Consider the following 20,844-nt stretch of genomic DNA (forward strand, 5'->3'; position numbering starts at 1 on the left):
GTCAATATCTTTCCATCTACATTTCTGAAACGCCCACTTGTATTCCGTCTATTGTTATCCACCAGTTCCACAGTAACAAAAGAGCGAAGCCATACAAACTATAAAGAGCGTTACTTCATGAAATGCAGAAACATAGATTTCATGTGGATATAAATCCGCTTCTGCTTTTCCATGAAAACTACCAATTGCTAATAGCCACAATTTAGAGAACATGGTACATGGCACTGGTTGATTCTGCCCATAATACCCTTTGTGTCCTAGGATGACAACACTCGCTCACTATACTGTGTCTATGGAAGATCAATATTGTCTCCCTAAGCCTGGAAGTGTGCTAGGACTACAGAACGCATTCCCTTCTCTTTATCTCCATGGCATGTGTTCTGTAGTCTGCAGTATCACATCATTTAGGCTCAAACCCATGTTCTATTTCCAAAATTAAATATATATATATATATATATATATATATACACATATGCACACACATACACACACATGCATACACACGCACACACACACACTGTGTTCAGCATAAATGAGTACATTTCTTTTAAAAAGTAAGATTTTCTGTTTCAATATTTTTATTAAGAAAGTTTTGTTTTAGGAACACAAGAAGCTCAATATACTCCCACGCAGGGGCCAATCATAACAATAACACAGAAACAGATACATCCTGCTGACTTGTATTAGCCAAATAACAAAATGTCCAATGACAGCAAGGGAGGATGGCAAAAAGCCGAATCGAATATTATCAGCAGTAGTCCAACATAATACCATAAAGAGAAGAGGAAGGAAAAAAGGTTAGAAGAAAGGAAAAAGAAAATAAAAATGACAAAAAAAAAAAATCAGAAAGAAAAACAGAGGAAAGGGAAACTAGGAGAATCACGGATCCAGAGCTAGCACAGGCAGCAACTACAAGGGGCCATAACTAGTAGGGGGTAGGAATGGCAAGGAATATCGTATCCGAGGTTCCCAAACCTTAAGGAATCTCAGGTGAGAATCATGAAGGATGCTAGACATCTGTTAATTGATCAAAATATCATTCATCTGGGTCTTCACCCCTTGGAAGACAACCGAAGGGGTTCTCCAAGCTTGAACTATGGCACGTTTGGCCAAAATAAATAGGTAGGATGCCAATTTCTGCTGAGATCTAGACAGACCCAAAATTGAGCAGTGCAGAAGGGCCACCCTTGCATCCTTATGGACCGTAATGTGAAATAGCATTTGTAGCAAACCAAAAACCCTAGAATAGAAACCTGTCAATCGCAGGCACGACCACCATATGTGTAAGTCGTCCCCGCGTAAACCACAGTTCCAGAAACATCTATCTCCGCCAGTCAGATTAAAGTGAGCAATCCGAGCCGGGACCCAGTACCACCGCAGGAGAACTTTGTAGGCTGCCTCAAGAGTGACTGTATTGAATGAACATTTCGCCACCATCCCCCAAAAAGTAAGATTTTAATCAATATCTCAATGAACACAACAGCAATTTTCAAAATTTTGACAAAACTGAGTTTTATAGAATATTTGTTTAGCTCATTACATGACAGTAAGGATAATAATATAACTTAGATTACAAAATCTTAGATATAATATTAATTATTATTATATTAGTAATCTCAGTTTTACCCAAATGATGCAAAAATGAATACACCCCACAACAAAACCGACTACATCTAGTATTTTGTATGACCTCCATGATTTGTAAGAACAGCATTAAGTCTTCTAGGCATAGAATGAACAAGTTGGCAAAATATTGCAACATCTATCTTTTTCCATTCTTCAAGAACCACCTCTTTTAGAGCCTGGATGCTGGGTGGAGAATGGTGCTCAACTTGTCTCCTCAGAATTCCCCATAGGTGTTTGAATGGATTCAGATCAGAAGACATACTTGGCCACTGAATCACTTTTTGCCATGTTCTTCTTCAGAAATGCAACAGTGGCCTTAGATGGGTTTTTGGATCATTGTCATGTTGGAAAAATGCACGACGACCAGAGAGTGATGGTAGCATTTTCTGTTTCAATAGTACATCTGCAAATTCATGATACCATCAATGAAATGCAGCTCCCCGACACCAGCAGCACTTATTCAGCCCCACAGAAGGACACTGCCACCACATTTCACTGTGGGCACCATGCATTTTTCTTTGTACTCCTCAACTTTGCAACACCGTACAGTTTTGAAGACATCCGTTCCAAAAACATTTATCTTGGTTCTTCACTCTAGAGTACAGATTCCCAGTAGTCTTCTTCTTTTTCAGAATGAGCCCTGACAAATTCTAGGTGGCCTTTTTTATGTGCATGGGCTTTAGGAGAGGCTTCCTTCGTGTATGACACCCATGCATGTCATTCCTCTGCAGAGTAAGCCGTATTTTGTCACGGGAAACAATCACCCCAGTTTGGTTTTCTACTTCTTTAGCTAACTGCAGTGAACTTGCATGGTGATTTTCTTCAACCATTCTCATCAGAAGACGCTCCTGTCGAGGTGTTAAGTTCCGTGGACGGCCTTGGACGTCTCTGTGAGATGGTTGCAGTTCCATCTTTGTTAAATTTTTGTACCACTTTTGCTACAGTATTCTGACTGATAAGTAAAGCTTTGCTGATCTTCCTGTAGCCTTCACTTTTCTTGTGTAAAGAAATTATTTTCTCTCAGGCCTTGTGACATTTCTCTTCCATGTGGTGCCATTGCTGACAGCATGAAATGGGAAGGGGTTTTCTTTGTTAAATAATGCCCTTTAATAATCAACTGTCTGCTGGACACCTGTTTAATGAATAATTAGACTCACCTATAGTTGAATTCTTGTTTGCAAAGATTTTGTTGTCTAAAATTTAGCTTTGTTCTTAAGACTTTCATTGGGGTACATTCATTTTTGCAACATGGTCTTGAATGAATTTGTTAGGAAAAATACTTTTTTGTGAATGCAAATTAACAAATCTTGTTTGCAATCAATGGCCTGCATTTGTGAGAGTATTTTGTAACATAGTGTCCCATAGAAAAATTCTGAAAGGAAAGTAAAGGTTTTCTGACAAATCTGCTGGGGTGTACTCATTTATGCTGAGCACTGCATATATACAGTTTTTTTTCCATGTACAGCATTTGCAGAACATTTATTGTTTTGATTAGAATCTGTTCACACTGTTGCATTGCAGTGCATTAGAAGCAAGTTCTGTATGCTGCATTGTGGTATTAACCTGCATGTTGCCATCTAGATCAGGCCCAACGGAACCTTTCAAAAATGCAACACAAATCAATGCATGTACTGTGGCCTCTACAAATGAGCAATGGGAGCGGTTTCAAGGTGACAGAACCATCGCACAAAAAAGACTCATTTTACAAAAAAACAATATAAATAAAGGTGTACCTGGTGTTAGGAATCCTTTGCTTGGATTAGCTCGGAGCCACTGTTTACTGTAAGAAGGCTCATCCAACTTACTTATGAACTCATACTGACATGCCACTTGTCCATCATTATGAATGGTGAATGTCTGAACCTGTAGCTGCATGTACTTCACATCCTTGAAGTGAAACTAAGAAAGAGACAAACATCAGCACGTTCAGCTTGCCTAGCAAGTAACCCATAAAACACAAAAACTTTCCCCTTGTCTAGCTGTGTATAATACATAGGACAATGACACACTTATGCAATATTATTTCACAAGTACCATTGTAATTATCGCTGAATTGCCAATTCAATCTACCCAGACTCGAATTTCCATGTAATCGGGCTACATCACACTGTGGTTGTCTTATGCAAGACATAAATAAAGGCAAAAGCGGTACAATACAGCTTGGGCCATGTCTAGAAAAAGGGAAGCTCACACACTACCAAGATTCTCCATCCTTCCACTGTAATTTGCAGACTACAGAGCCTATTGCAACCTTTTAGCATTGTATTGGTCAGGATGATTCACTGTATGCCTGGCACATACAGAGAAATCTAGAGGTGTAGCTGGAAATAGTCAGCAAATTATTTTTCTTTTAACTTGCATAAGCATACAGTCAGATGTACAGTACATAGAGAACAATAAACCCCTTTGTGAGCACACAGGGACTCAGAAAAGCTCTGCCAGATTACACTGTGCACTTGGTGATTTGTATTTGGAGTCAAAGTTCAAATTATCTTTTAAAGGAAACCATATACACTCACTGGCCACTTTATTAGGTACACCTTGCTAGTACCAGGTTGGACCCCCTTTTGCCTTCAGATCTGCCTTAATTCTTCATGATATGGATTCAATAAGGTGTTCAAAACATTCTGCAGAGATTTTGGTCCATATTGACATGAGTTACTGTTGCCTTTCTATCATCTTAAACCAGTCTGCCCATTCTCCTCTGAGCTCTGACATCAACAAGGCATTTTTGTCCACACAACTGCCACTCACTGGATATTTTCCCTTTTTCGGTCCATTCTCTGTAAACCCTTGAGATAGGTGTGCGTGAAAATCCCAGTAGATCAGCAGTTTTTGAAATACTCAGACCAGCCCATCTGGCACCAACAATCATGCCACATTCAAAGTCACCTAAATCCCCTTTCCTCCTCATTCTGAGGCTCAGTTTGAACTTCAGGAAGTTGTCTTCACCACGTCTAGATGCCTAAATACATTGAGTTGCTGCCATGTGATTGGCTGACTAGCAATTTGTGTTAACAAGCAATTGAACAGGTGTACCTAATAAAGTGGCTGGTGAGTGTATATAGTACATCTTGCTCAATCTTGTTCTTTAGCTCAGTCAAAGAACATAAAGGCAGCAGAAATTTGGCCCTAAATACTAAATACAAGAGAAATGAAGACATATGGGTCAACTGGCCAGTCTATCTACCTAGATCAATTCCACCAACCAGTCAGCTACTTAAAGCAGAACTTCACTCTCTCAGTTAAACTTCACTCACCCAATCAACATTGAATATTTTTAATCCTTATGCTGCTAGCATTAGTAAATTGATAGGAAAGTAAAATAAAATAACCAAATAGCATTTTTTGGTTTTTGGTGCTCAGAGGCAGGTTAGTTCTACATTAAATGGAATGTATAACATTTTTATTGATTTCCAAGGTATATGTGCAAAAGTTCAGGATTTCTAGTGTTAACATGTGGTTACACCCCTTTAGCACCTGATCAGTAAATGCATGTACAAGCTTTTGGGATTTAACCACAGGTATATCTTGTTTCTGTCGCACAGTGGGTCAGTAGCCAGACCTAAACCTAGTAGCTCTCCTCCACTTTGTGTCTGTTTGTCCCAGGTTGGCATTGTGTCCACAGTAACATTTGCATTGGCAGAGCAAAGTAGGACTGGACATAGAGGGATTACTTTGATGTGGCTGGCTAGCCTAAACATATATTGCAATATGAATTAAATAACTCAAGAACTTACTATGGTGAATAAAAAACAAAAAATACACATATATAAATATAAATACTGTAGCCGCTAGTGCACACAACCCATGTCTCAGTGGGGCAAACAATAAGAATAAAGGTGAAGAAAAAATGCTGCGCTACATCAAAAAAAAAATGCACAATACATATGAATCAAAAAATGTGAAAAATAAAAATTAAATACGAAAACCAAGAATCACCCAAACCAAAACAAAGAATAATAATTTTGAATCAACTAAAAAAAGTCATTATAAACTCAAGTCTAATCAAAATAGTGTTCTTCTGTAAACCCTCCTGTGGATAATGAAAATATGTGCAGCTGTCACAAATTCCAGTGAGAAAACATCCTCCACCATATATCTGCTCACCTCACGCAGTGTGACCTTACATTGTACAATGTTACGGTCTAACTGCACTTTTGGTCCCAATTGGACTCAGAATATCAGCTTGTTAAATGAGGTCTCCAAAGTATGCTTCCTCCTTATAAACGTCTTGGTGTAATCCTTATTCCTCATTAAAAAGAACTCAACAGAGTGCTTTATCCTTTTAAACTTTTATTAGCATAAAACATAGGAAATGCACTCACGTACTGGAGGTGCATATCTGCACCACCTATGATGAATATCTGGCAATATATCGATTAAGCACAAGATGGCAGTATCATCTGAACAGCAGAGTCCTGTATGAGCTCGGAAAACTGTCACCATACGGAATGTATTGTAAGGCAAAGCACGGGCCCTCCTCTGTAAATGCAATTGCCTGCTAAAATGCCGTTCCTGGAGCGGTTTCACAAATACTACTGCCAGTTTCAACACCCTTCTTGCAGAAGTGATTGCCACTAGGAAAAAAACCTTCCAGGTCAACAGGACTAGTGGAATCTCCCTAATAGGCTCAAACGGTGGTCTCTGCAAAATCTCCAAGACCAAGTTCAATTCCCACAAACATAAACATACACCTCTAGATTTCTCTGTATGTGCGGAGCTAAACACATTACTCCTTGCAAAAGGTACGAACTAGGGAGTGAGATGCAATGGGCCTCTGGAAAAAAAATTGCCAGAGCTAAAACCTGGCCTTTAATAGTACTAACGGCCAATTTCTTTTCCAGACCTGACTGAAGAAACGACAGGATCCTACCAATCACATATTTCCGTGGGTGCCATTTCTGGACCTCACAACAGGCAATGTAAGCCTTTTAAGTTCTGTAATAAATATTCCTAGAAACTATCTTTCTAGCACTCAACATAATGGGAATGACAGAAACGATACCCACCTATCCTTTAGAATCCGGGTTCCAATAGCCATGCCATCAAATTTAGCAACCGTAAAGCTGGGTGCAATATAGGACGTTAAGGCAGCAGGTCTGGCCTGAACGGCAGAGACCAAGGCCCGACTACTGCCAGTCTCACTATGTCAGCGCACTAGGCCCTCCTGGGCCAGGCAGGGGGATCAGAATCACTGGAACAGACTCCTCCTGATTGCTGTGTAGGACACATGGCAACAGCTGAACCAGAGGCAAGGCATAGATTAGGGAAAACTGACTCCAAGGAACCACTAAAGCATCCACCCCTGCCGCACGAGGTTCTCTCATCCTGGCCACAAACAGGTTGACCTTGTTGTTGAACCTGTATTCCAAATGATCTACGTCCAGGCAAGCCCTTCACTGGGAGATTGCCAAAAAAACCTCGGGAAGCAAAGCCCATTACCCCAGAATCAACCGTCGATGGCTGAGATAACCCCCTGCCAAATCACTACGCCCTGAATGAAAACCACTGACAAAATGTAATTCAACCAGTCTTGTCTCAGCAGTACCTTGGGAGACAGAGACAGGGCTGGAACCTTCTTCTTCTAAACAGTCACAATGTTCTTTTTCAGCGGTCTGGAGTGGAATTGTGTATAGGGTATCGCCTCGAATAAGGACACCATCTTCCCCAGCAATCTCATACAGAGGTGAATGGAAGGATACCTCTTGGCCCTTAAACTGCAGACCTGGTCTCTCAGGGCACATTTACCTGGAGGCAGAATTATTTTTGCCTGAACCATGTCTAGAATCATCCCCAAATAATCCAGGCTCTGTACTGGCTCCAGAGCTGACTTTTCAAAGTTGAGCACCCAGCCCAGTTGTTCCAGGACCTGAACCGTAAGGGTCACATCCTGCTCCAGACCTGGCACCGCCTGACCTCTGAGCAACAGATAGTCTAGAAAACCTACGACTGATATCCCTCGAATTCTGAGCAGCCCCAACACTGGAGCCAGACCCTTCATAAACTATCGCGGCCAGCCCAAATGGCAGAGCTATGAATTGGAAATGCCGAACCCTTACTGCAAAGCGCAAAAAATGTTGGTGAAAGATAAAATAATGGTGCATACAGGTATGTGTCCTTGATGTTTTGGGATGCAAAAAAATCTTCCTGAGTAACGAGGCCGTTACTGACCGAACGGATTCCATACAAAAGGATCGGACATTTAGAAACCAATTTAGAGCCTTGAGGTCCAAAATGGTGCCTTACATCCCCATTTGGCTTTGGGACTATGAACAGGTTTGAATAAAAACCTTGAAACTTCTCGTCTGCTGGAACTTCCATGATCAACCCCTGACAACAAGCGATCGAGTGCCTGCAACAGCTCTTTTTTCTGGATTCTTAGGTACATTTGATTGTAGAAACCAGGGAGGAGGGAAGGCCCGAAACTCTAGTCTGTACCCCTGAGAAACCGTAGAAATGACCCACCTGTCCTGGATTAGAGTTTTCTAGGCAGTTGCAAAATTCAAAAGCCTTCCCCACCCTTACCCGAACGACTGGGGGTGCTCCTTCGTAAGGAGGCAGACTTAGGTTCTGTGTTGGCTGATTTTTGCACCCAGGGTCTGCTTGGGTTCTGACCTTGCGTCCTATCCGCAGAGGCTAGGGCCTGTGTGTAATGAAACAACTGTCTGGTAGAGGAGGGTTCAGCCGCCAAAGCCATTGATCTGTTAAAAGAAGAGTGCTTGGATTTCCTTTTTAAGGCAACAGAGAACTCTTTCCTCCTGAAATCTTTTGGATATATTTATAAAAATCTTCCCAAACAGTAGCTCCCCATGATAGGGAAAACCTGCCAACAATTACTTGCATGGCAGTTCCGCTGACCAACTCTTCAGCCACAAAACCCTGCGCATGTGAACTCATAAGAGGGCCATGGGAGAAATTTGCTGAATTCAATCCTTAAGAGCATCCACCACAAAATATAAAGAATGTAGAATATCCTCCAAATCCTTGGCTGAATATTCTTCCTGCACTGATGGCCTTTCCTGCAATGTTTGACAAGGTCTGAAAGACACTGCCAAATACCAATAGCTGCTACTGCTGGCTGTGTGGCTGAACCTGCCAGAGAGAAGGAGGCCTTAAACAGGGATTCCAGCTTCTTATCTGCTGGATCCTTCAAAACCTGGACGTAATCCACAAGACATGCTAATGCCCTATTCAGGGATGAAACAGCTGCATCAACCACAGGCATGCCCCATTTTTTTTAAACAAATTTCTCTTCCATAGAATATAAGAGAAAATCTTTTTGGCAGGACAAAAATCCTATCCAGGTGATCCCAATCAGCATACATAATTTGTTCCAAGAAAGGATGCACCAGAAAAGCCTGAGTAATCTGCTGAGGCCTTAAAGAGCCAAGAGAAGAATACGTAACCTCAGAGGATTCAATGGGAGGTAACCTGAATCCTAAACGGACCAGATCAGTAAGGTCCTGAACTAATAAACTTTAAGACCGAGAAACCAAAACCACCAGTTTCTCCTCAGGCTGAAACCCTGCAGATAGAGACTTTACTGCCTGACCCTCTTCCAGGTCCTCTAATGCCACCTCATCCTCTGGTTTCATCCATTCCTGGTCAAGGACCAATGGATCCGGCAAAAAGGATCTCTCCCACTTCCTATTCACCTGAGAAGCAGATGCAATCATTCTTGCGATCTTGTCTTCTAAACCCGCTAAGGCTGAAACAAGATCCGTCTTGGTTACATACGTCAAAGCAGACTCTGCGACCAGAACTGCAACTACGTTCCTCCAGACCTGATGGTGGTGCACATGTGCCTTTTCCTGTTGTGCCTCCCCCACCCCGCTTTCTGGAAGACATCCCTTCCTACAGCTCTCAATCTGAATTAAAAACAGAGACCCTGTGATACAGTTATGCCAGCTAGTGTGACCAAATAAACTTACTGCAAATGCTGACTTCCGGGATCATCAAAAAGGTACAGCCTCCTGTCTGAACTGACCAATGTTTGCCCCAGGGGAGTACTCACATGCCCACTGAATAACCTGCTCTGTGTCCCGGCCACCTCCAGTTGCAGCAGCGCCACGTGTGCCCAGGAACGCCAGATACATACAGTCAGGTCCATAAATATTGGGACATCGGCACAATTCTAACATTTTTGGCTCTATACACCACCACAATGGATTTGAAATGAAATGAACAAGATGTGCTTTAACTGCAGACTGTCAGCTATAATTTGAGGGTATTTACATCCAAATCAGGTGAACGGTGTAGGAATTACAACAGTTTGCATATGTGTCTCCCACTTGTTAAGGGACTAAAAGTAATGGGACAGAATTATAATCATAAATCAAACTTTGACTTTTTAATACTTGGTTGCAAATCCTTTGCAGTCAATTACAGCCTGAAGTCTGGAACGCATAGACATCACCAGACGCTGGCTTTCATCCCTGGTGATGCTCTGCCAAGCCTCTACTGCAACTGTCTTCAGTTCCTGCTTGTTCTTGGGGCATTTTCCCTTCAGTTTTGTCTTCAGCAAGTGAAATGCATGCTCATTCGGATTCAGGTCAGATGATTGACTTGGCCATTGCATAACATTCCACTTCTTTCCCTTAAAAAACTCTTTGGTTGCCTTTGTAGTATGCTTTGGGTCATTGTCCATCTGCACTGTGAAGCGGCGTCCAATGAGTTCTGAAGCATTTGGCTGAATATGAACAGATAATATTGCCCAAAACACTTCAGAATTCATCCTGCTGCTTTTGTCAGCAGTCACATCATCAATAAATACAAGAGAACCAGTTCCACTGGCAGCCATACATGCCCATGCCATGACACTACCACCACCATGCTTCACTGATGAGGTGCTTAGGATCATGAGCAGTTCCTTTCCTTCTCCATACTCTTCTCTTCCCATCACTCTGGTACAAGTTGATCTTGGTCTCATCTGTCCATAGGATGTTGTTCCAGAACTGTGAAGGCTTTTTTAGATGTCATTTGGCAAACTCTAATCTGGCCTTCCTGTTTTTGAGGCTCACCAATGGTTTACATCTTGTGGTGAACCCTCTGTATTCACTCTGGTGAAGTCTTCTCTTGATTGTTGACTTTGACACACATACACCTACCTCCTGGAGAGTGTTCTTGATCTGGCCAACTGTTGTGAAGGGTGTTTTCTTCACCAGGGAAAGAATTCTTCGGTCATCCACCACAGTTGTTTTCCATGGTCTTCCGGGTCTTTTGGTGTTGCTGAGCTCACCGGTGCGTTCCTTCTTTTTAAGAATGTTCCAAACAGTTGTTTTGGCCATGCCTAATGTTTTTGCTATCTCTCTGATGGGTTTGTTTTGTTTTTTCAGCCTAATGATGGTTTGCTTCACTGATAGTGATAGCTCTTTGGATCTCATCTTGAGAGTTGACAGCAACAGATTCCAAATGCAAATAGCACACTTGAAATGAACTCTGGACCTTTTATCTGTTCATTGTAATTGGGATAATGAGGGAATAACACACACCTGGCCATGGAACAGTTGAGAAGCCAATTGTCCCATTACTTTTGGTCCCTTAACAAGTGGGATGCACATATGCAAACTGTTGTAATTCCTACACCATTCACCTGATTTGGATGTAAATACCCTCAAATTAAAGCTGACAGTCCGCAGTTAAAGCACAACTTGTTCGTTTCATTTCAAATCAATTGTGGTGGTGTATAGAGCCAAAAATGTTAGAATTGTGTCGATGTCCCAATATTTATGGACCTGACTGTAAATAAATATGGCTGACTTCCTCTTCCAGCTGTTACTGCCCATGCACGCCCTGTAGCTGTTGCTGGCCGTTTCTCCACCAGGCTGCTCACCCTAGAGGCACCAAAAAAAAAACACCACCCAGGCCTAAGCAATGAAGCACTCCCCCTAGTGGCAACCTTCACCAATCACTACGCTTGTTTTCCCTCCATTTTCCTTTTCCTTCTTTCATCAAAAAGGAGAAAAAGAGGTGGTACCTTACCATTCCCTCCGCAGGACTCAGCATTACACAAAGAGTCTAACCTTCACCCATCACGGCAGGCTCTGTGTCCTGTGATGTACGGTAAAGAAATTGGGTGTCTTCTCCCCTCTGCAGTTAATCTACAAAGCACTCTATTTAATGTAATAAGGAAAATACGGAGGAGCAGAAAAGTAAATAATGCGATAGGTGCATATAATATTGTAAAACACAACAACAATAATTCAAAATATGTGCTCACTAAAAATACACCATGTTTTCTCTTTAAAATGACATTTTATAATACAACACAACCCAGCATCAGTAAAGAAGCATCTTTACCTCTCTCTGAGAAAGTGTAGCTGAAGGAATGCAGTCATTCTCCATTTTATCCAAGGAACGGACAATTTCCTCGAATGTTTTTCTATATAGCTCTTCATTAACCACTTTTACCTGAAAAGGAAACAGAGAAAGGAATGAAGTAGTAGAAGACTTCCTCTTACAATCATCACAGGAATATTCTGTATAGTAATTACCACAAATATCTAAAGATGGTCACACACAAAGTGATCAATTAAGATATAAGCGATTGCAAACAAGCCATGGAACATTGATTAAATTGTCAAACAAAAGGGTATTATTCTGCATTGCAACTGACTGAAAATATTGAAATACAATAAATCAGTTATAATTGTAAATGATCTATTGAAAATGATCACTTAACCAATCTGAGTCTAGATCAGCTATCCCGAAACATGCAAATGTGACACAAATCGACAAAACTCTGCCAATCATCTTGGTAGAGTCAAAATTGATCAAGACCTTACCAAATCGATCAAATAAAGGATCTTTGGTTTGCAATTTTTATTCAATTGTGTCATTTTAGTCAAATTGTACGACCATATCAATACATGTGTCAACCTTAATGGTGACTGAATTATATAGAATGGACTGTTTAGAATAATACACTGGATGGTGTACTTCTCTATTGTAATTTATAAGGACATTAGGGTTTAAAATGAGTTTTGTATTCATATAAAGCCACAGGGATGAAGGTCAGTTAAATGCCAATAGCTGTAAAGTGGAACTAAACCCATTTATTTACCAGTTTCAAAAAACAGTTACATTCCCAGCATGTGCCCAGAATGTAACTGTCAGATTTGCTGGTGCTCTCAACCAAACTGTCAAACTATCAAAAGGTCATAGCTGATCACATGTGCAGCACCATGGCAGTTGCAGATCAAACAGAGGCTAAGATGACAGCTTCCTTGGCTAAGAAAGATAGGAGGGTTTAGTTTCACTTTAAAAATTGATTGAAAGAGATATGATGTGTCTTACATTTCCTAACACCGACAATGATCCACACTGTGACAACCTGGGTAAATGTATAAAGTGAAATGCTTGCTTTGTATTCGTAGAGAAGAAAGCTTCAACCCATTTATCACACACGTCTATATGCAAGTATACCATAACGGCAAGAGAAAATTGGCATGGCCTAAGTGTTACTTGAGATTGTTTATTGATGAAATATAGCATGCCATAGAATAAGTATACAACATAAGACAGTCAAGGCCTAAAGTAGGGGTAAAGTTACTTTGAAGATTCAGTACTACTCAAGAGCATTGGATAAAGTGTTGTATGACATATTAAAGGTGATTTGTAGCCATTTACAAAAAGCCATTGCTGGCCAATTTTTCGTAACCCTAATGTTAATTTGTTTACCTTCTATTCGGACTTCAATTCTGGTCAAAAGTTATTGCTGTCAAGCTGTGTGGCTGCAGAGTAGTAATACAGACACTGCTTTGGGAGGGAGGGATTCAGAAGACCATGCTCAGTAACATTCACTTACAATTGTGTTCAAAATAATAGCAGTGTGTTGAAAAAAGTGAATAAAGCTCAAAATCCTTCTAACTGCTTTTATCTCCATACACACAAATGCATTGGGAACACTACACTTTCTATTCCAAATCAAAACAGGAAGAAAAATATATCAAATTTGTGTTGTTCCTCTAAAAAAATTTAAGAAAAGTGAATATTAGACTGTTCAAAAAAATAGCAGTGTTTGTATTCTTCTTTACGAACGCAAACATTCACTATATAAACTGAAAAATGTTTGAAGATTTTGCTTTCCTTTGAATCACGTAATTAATATTTAGTTGTATAAGCACTGTTTCTGAGAACTGCTGTACATCTTTGTTGCATGGAGTCAACCAACTTCTGGCACCTGTGAACAGGTATTCCAGCCCAGGATGATTGGACTACATTCCACAGTTCTTCTCTATTTCTTGGTTTTGCCTCAGAAACTGCATTTTTTATGTCACCGCACAAGTTTTCTATTGGATTAAGATCCGGGGATTGGGCTGGCCACTCCATAACGTCAATCTTGTTGGTCTGGAACCAAGATGTTGCACGTTTACTGGTGTGTTTGGGGTCGTTGTCTTGTTGGAACACCCATTTCAAGGGCATTTCCTCGTAAGCATAAGACAGCATGACCTCTTCAAGTATTCTGATGTATTCAAACTGATCCTTGATCCCTGGTATGCGATAAATAGGCCCAACACCATAGTATGAGAAACATCCCCATATCATGATGCTTACGCAACCATGCTTCACTGTCTTCACAGTGTACTGTGGCTTGAATTCAGTGTTTGGGGATCGTCTGACCAACTGTCTCTGGCCACTAGACCCAAAAAGAACAATCTTACTTTCATCAGTCCACAAAATGTTGCGCCATTTCTCTTTAGGCCAGTCAATGTGCTCTTTGGCAAATTGTAACCTCTTAAGCACATCTTTTTTTCAACAGTGGGACTTTGCGGGGGCTTCTTGCAGATAGCTTGGCTTCACATAGGCGTCTTCTAATTGTAACAGTACTCACAGGTAACTTTAGACCTTCTTTGATCTTCCTGGAGCTGATTGTTGGCTGAGTCCTTGCCATTTTGGCTATTCTTCTATTCATTTGAATGGTAGTTTTTCACTTTCTTCCACGTCTTTCAGGTTTTGGTTGCCATTTTAAAGCATTTGTGATCATTTTAGCTGAGCAGCCTATCATTTTCTGAACTTCTTTATATGTTTTCCCCTCTCCAATCAACTTTTTAATCAAGGTACGCTGTTCTTCTGAACAATGTCTGGAACGACCCATTTTCCTCAGAATTTCAGAGAGAAATGCACTGTAACCAGCATGTACAACATTTGCTGCCTTCCTTCCTTAAATAAGGGAAATAATTGCCACCTGTTTTTCAAAGAATGAATGACCTCACTAATAGAACTCCACACTGCTATTATTTTGAACATGCCCCTTTCAATTAGTGATTCAATTACACAGGATCAGCAGCATGCATGTCATGACTGTTGTGTCTGTTGGATTTCTATTACTCTACTACACCTGCTAGTAAATTATTTGCCATGTAGAAATATCATTTCTACCAAAAACAGTGATTGATCAGGTTAGTGATGTCTGAATGCTATTATTATGAACACAACTGTATATGATCGGAGTATCAGTGGGTGCTCTGTGTACACAGGAGATGTGTACATAGTGGCCACAGATATTCCCCCATTGCCCTGCATGAGTTGTCATTAGGAAAAGTGGCAAGCATATTTACATACAAATCTTTGAAATCCAAAGGTAATAAATATTCACAAATGTCACAATATCATTTTACCTAAGCGGTATAAATCTGACTTCACTGCATTGGCTCCAGATAAGTGTAAATGTTTTTGCTGTCTGAAAGTACTGTACATGCATTTATTTAACAAGCCAGTACTTGCTATGCACTGCTTTTACATACTGGTAATTACTGATGGTAGGATACTTTATAGATAAGTTTTAGAAACAGCCTCACCCCAATATTGAAAACAGAGCTGACTGGTTTATGATCACTTGTTTTTAAGCTCATAACACTTTGATAATCCAGCTGCTTTATGTGTTTGCCTTTCCAGAGTATGCGATCACACCAGGCAGGAGCACGGCACTTTTCACTACAGAGACAGAAAAGGAGTGAAGATAATGATATTATTAGAGTAGGAACAATTATGGTAAGGGCCCATTCACACTACTGCTTTGCAATAGGGTACGCTAAATGCAGCTGTGCAATGCGGCACCATTCCTTCTGAAAGGCACCCCAACGCCGAAATGCTGACGGAGATCTGTTGCAGTACTGACGTTCATTAGAGTGTGCTGCCAGAAATGATACATGCACTATTTATGGTGAGCTTTAATGTATTAGGCAGCCCATTCAAGTGAACTGGCTGCCTTAACGAAACATACCTTAGCTGGTGCACACAAAGGTGTGGCAGGGCCTTAAGGGCCCATTTATGCTTCTGCTTCTTAGGTGCAAAAGTTTAAAACACCTAAATATTGCACCTGGAATTGCATCTAAAACAAGTAGAGAGTTCTGCACCATTGTTAACATGTATACAGGTCTTCTCTGTTTCTTGTGTAGGGGGCCTTTTAAAAAAATCCTGCTTGCTGATGCTTTCCATAATGCTTTTTTTTCTTACAGGAATGAATAGTTCCATGTGCAAAATTCATTTGTAAATATACTATATACGTGTTTTAATGCCCACAGCTGCACAGATGACTGTACAACACATATAGAAGCACTTGTTTAAATGCATTAAAATACACCTCAATGCATTATACAATTCATGCATTTTAAGAATTAACGGATAAACAAGATCTAACACAACATCCAACCATAAGTAGTTCTGTGAATAGTAATTATGAGAACAACCTCAATATGTAACTAGTGATGTAATTGCTGTAAATGCAATTCTGTCAGAGTCTAATGTTACAATAGCGGGGTTATACAGTATGTATGGAAAACAACTCTAAACTTGTAGTAAAAGATAAATGAGATTGCAAAAAGGGAAGGGCCATTATATTTAAGCAAAAATATTTAATCTATTGTTTTCATTTCCTCTGTCGTTACAGGGACGGGTGATGTTGTGCAATCATTTTTAGCACAGCAGCTTGCTATAACTGCTACTTAGAATCTGAATTGGTTGATTTATTAATGAATGGTACAAGTTTCTGATTTGATTTATCAATAAGCACGGCGATGTTTACCAGAGTGGTAGACTATAAACACGGCCAACTATTTATAAAGTACAATTCTTAAAGTTTATGTGAAGCCAAAACAGTTTTCTTAGGTTTGGACAGAGTGGTGTAGGATTAGAACCTCTGTCAGCTTTTTACGGCTATCCAGAGAGCTGTTAGAGAGATGTCCTCTCACTTCCTGTCCCGCTGACAAATGTTTTACCAGACAGGAAGAAAGGGAAAATCTCTCCAATCTCTCATCCTACATATGAAGGGGGGAGGGGGGGGGGACTCATTCTCCAAAAACACAGCAAAGCATTCTCAGTTTGATCGTTTTTTGGGGTATGTAAAACTTGTAAAGTTGGTTTTCCAATTCTTGGATTAGAAATAATATGTACAAAAAGTGTAACTATTGACAATTGTTGTAGAGCGGTATCCCTTGCCTGAGGAAGAATCTGCATTAAAGTATTCGAAATGCGTTGGTTATAGGCTGAATGCACTTGTAGTTCCCTCAAATGAGGTTGCAAGATGAATATCAGCTTCAAGAGATATCACTAATTTTTCTATGCAATAATTACTAATATTGTCAAGCAAGTATGCTTTCGAGAATTGTTATACTTTATGGCGCAAATGTGTACTGATGTGTCAAATAAAATGTCAAATTTTCTTTTAAAAAAATTGTCTGATTTATATATTTTAAGGTTGCCTTAAAAATCCCACCAAAGGTAAAGTATAAATCTCTTTGTTAGAAAAATAGGGATGATGGCAACCACACCCTAGGTTATACCAGATGACTCTCTTATCAAATCTATAGCTTACTTGCCAGAGTTCGATTGGACAGGGTACAAAACTCATTTGAATATTGGTATTAATAACGAAGGGGCCCTATAGGGAGGAGCCAATAATTAAACTTGAGCAACGTACTGGCAGAAAATGAAAAAAACTATACTGTATAGATGAGTACAAGGAAAAAAATAAAATTACCGTCTGAAGGATTTACCTTGTATCCCACTCATCAGAACCAGTATCATATTTGTATGTTGGCTGAAAGTTTATCTCTCCTTCCGTGAAACCATCAAACACTGCATTTTCTTCCCTTTGCTGATTCAGCTGAGATAACAGACCAATCGTTAGTTCAAATGAGTGCGAAACTGATTAGAGTTACAAGGCATTCAAGCAAAACTTGATATAATATACAAGACATTAGATAATGCTGACACTTACTAACAGAATTATTTCATTACAAATCACTTGATGCCAACCTATCAGATTTAATAAACTTCTATAAGTTCTGCCTACAATAGGCTCCACAATGTGTCTGTGACTTTCTTTTCAAGCCAGAAAAGCCTCCTGATCTCCATTTGCTTTGCTACTAAGAGCTTGATTTCCTTAACTTCCTAAACCCTGTACCCCAGAGCTGAACCACACTCAATACCTACCTGTCAAATAAAAATGCACTTAAAGGGCCCTCGTACTGCCAGGACACTCACCATATCTTGCCACAAAATCCTGTTCATGGAACAAGGACCCAATCTTACATCTCATCACAGTGGGCTATGTCACACCACACCCCCAGGTACTCGATCCCCCCCTTTTTGTGGTCCACTGTCTTGAATCTGTACAGTACCCTACTGGAAACACCTTGGTCAGTAAAAAAACTGCACAGTGTTCCATATACACAGGGTTCAACAATCCCACCGTAATGGGGCTTGAGTACCATCCATCTTAACATCCCAGCTGTAGGAATGGATCTAGATATCAGTGCAACAGACTGAAAATCAGCCAGTTCCACTTTTGGTCAGTGTGTACCACTGACTGTTCAACAGAAGCCAATCTACTGATGATGTAATGCCAATGGCTGCAATCAGAGATCTGTGTATTCTGGCGGGGGGGGGGGGGGGGGTCTCCCTGTCAGGATACAAAAACACAGCGAGGAAGAACCCTGCATTAACATCACTTGTGATGATGCGGGTATCTGTCAGTTGTACAAGTATACCCTGCTTAAGATTGGAGGGAGACACAGAAAAAGCTTTTCTCTCTACCATAAGTATTAACAGGGACATTTTGCTGGCTGAATTTATACAGGACTTCTAACGCAAAATAGCTGACCAGATTCACATTTGGTTACATCACCTACTGAAATTTCAAAAACATACTTGCTTTCCTTGTTTTTGACCTGTCACATCTTCTTTTTGCATTAAGAACTAAAGTAATAAAGAATCACCTCATACCTGATCAAACTCGTAGATGGATTTATAGTCCTTAATTTCAATAAGTTTCTTTACTTTTTCCACATCTATGTCCTTTAACCGATAGTTTAGATCTCCAAGCCATAACACAACACTATAAAATGTAAAACAAAAAGTTGCTACATTATTAACATATTATACACCCAAAGGTCATTTAATACGGACACTGACTAGCATATAGTGCTCATCATCAGCAGAAATAAGTGAAATCCTCCACAGAGCTAAAAGCCTAAATTTAGTAAAAAAAAAAAAAATAAACACAAGGGACATTACTGACAAGCATTGTGATGTTCCCTGGTGCTGGCACCTGCTTTCAATAAATTTTTTTATTCTCTGATGCTCTCCTGCCCCACATACATAATCCTCTGGTGAAAAAGAGGTTAAACAGTGCTGAAAATGCCTGCCCCCCTCCTCTATTCATATTCCTCCTCCTTTGTACTATAGTTTCTATGGATGAATACAATCTATAAATGAAGGAGGCAGACCTTTAATTCATCCATCCACTACCATTCAAACAGCTTATCAGATGCATCCAACCTCCATATCAGTTTATCAGAATGCTTCCAATCCCCATAGTGGGAACAACTAGAGTTTGAATTGACCCATGACTGGAAACAGCACTGGTCGAAGCAACAGGCTGAACCTTTAGTTTCACAGTGGTGCACATCATCAATTACTCAAGAACAGCCTTTCTTTAATTTAGGAGCAATAGCCAGGAACTGCAGCTCCTCAGGGGTGAGCTCATCAGTTAAACCCATCCCTGCCAGAAGAACACAGTGATTACTGCTAGAGGCAACAGCAATAATCTTATCCTAAAATCCAACATTTTGGTTATACCCGATGGACTGACTTGGGTACAATCAGCTTGCCCATACAAGGATCAAATCTCTGCTGATTTCTGCTGAACAGGATGCGATTCAAGTCATCTAAGGCCGGCTTTAGTTTAATGTCCTTCCTTTCTTTAAAACATATTTACAGCAAAAGCAATGAAATATCCGAACAGAAACACATACTCATGTTTGTGAATGGTCAGAGGAGGAAGTGATCGATCCACCTCTGGAAATTGCATTCTGGAACAGATGTCTCTGAAGTCCTGATTCCTCCTTTCATACTCATCAACATGGGCAGCCAAGTGAGAATTTATAACACAAATGTGAGTGTTATGAAATCTGAACCGAACAGCTACACCTCCCTTGTTACCCTGCAAAACAAATGTGCTATAAATGACCCAAAAAAGACAAACAGCATTGAGATATGTCACATAGTCAGAGTGGAAAAGCAAGCCTTCTACACAAATGAATGAAGTCCATGTTTTTAAAAATTCTCTGTTTTCTGTGCAACCGCAGTTGAAGAAGAAGTGGATTGTTGGTCCTACAGCGGTTTACATTGGCATGAAGGGTTATGTCTGTCCATGTTGATGTAAGAACGTTTACAAGTTCCCAATTACATGGGTCTGAATACGCTCCTATGGTCGACATCATGTGGAGTTGAAGCTGGTCAAATTATATAATCTCACAGCCTGCCAGCAGTGACTGGAGATAAAGATAGAAGGGGTCTTTTTATTTTACTCTTGGAGGGGTCAAAACTAAAAGTCTACTGTAAAGAAAAAATAGACACTCCTTTAAATAAACAATACAAAGCATTTTTGGTTTTTTTACATAAAATAAAGCGCCTTCATATAAATAACAAACCTGTTAATGTTTTAACACCTTGTTTCTGTTTTGTACATGTAGCACATATGTATACTCTGTTTCTTGCTCTGCAGTGCTAAACAATGGTTGTGCTTTAAGGCTTCAACAGAAACTGTCTGCCATTCGGCCAGTGTATACAGCAGCCTGTCCAACAAAAGCCAGTCTAACAACTGGCTTCTGTAGAAAGAGCATACAGGAAAACCAGTATCAGACGGCTGCAAGTGCTAATCAGCGTGTTCTGGCGGGACAGTCCCCCTCTCATAACACAATAGCTCAGCA

General features: G+C 40.2%; 1 protein-coding gene across 2 annotated transcripts in view; it reads right to left on the reverse strand.

Annotated features, from left to right (window-relative positions):
• Positions 1–20,844, reverse strand: part of INPP5B (inositol polyphosphate-5-phosphatase B) — a 176,073-nt gene that overhangs the window by 17,682 nt on the left and 137,547 nt on the right. For both annotated transcript variants that reach the window (XM_089688790.1, XM_089688791.1), the window contains 6 exons: positions 19,888–20,075; positions 18,857–18,968; positions 17,626–17,735; positions 15,430–15,565; positions 11,930–12,040; positions 3,361–3,526 (listed from right to left, as the gene is read on the reverse strand). In XM_089688790.1, coding sequence (XP_089544916.1) covers positions 3,361–3,526; positions 11,930–12,040; positions 15,430–15,565; positions 17,626–17,735; positions 18,857–18,968; positions 19,888–20,075 — 823 coding nt within the window. The remainder of the gene's footprint in view (positions 1–3,360; positions 3,527–11,929; positions 12,041–15,429; positions 15,566–17,625; positions 17,736–18,856; positions 18,969–19,887; positions 20,076–20,844) is intronic.

This window comes from Staurois parvus, unplaced genomic scaffold, assembly GCF_062004578.1.
Source record: "Staurois parvus isolate SC_StPar_1 unplaced genomic scaffold, SC_StPar_1.0 ptg000454l, whole genome shotgun sequence".
In the NCBI taxonomy this organism is placed as follows: Eukaryota; Metazoa; Chordata; class Amphibia; order Anura; family Ranidae; genus Staurois; species Staurois parvus.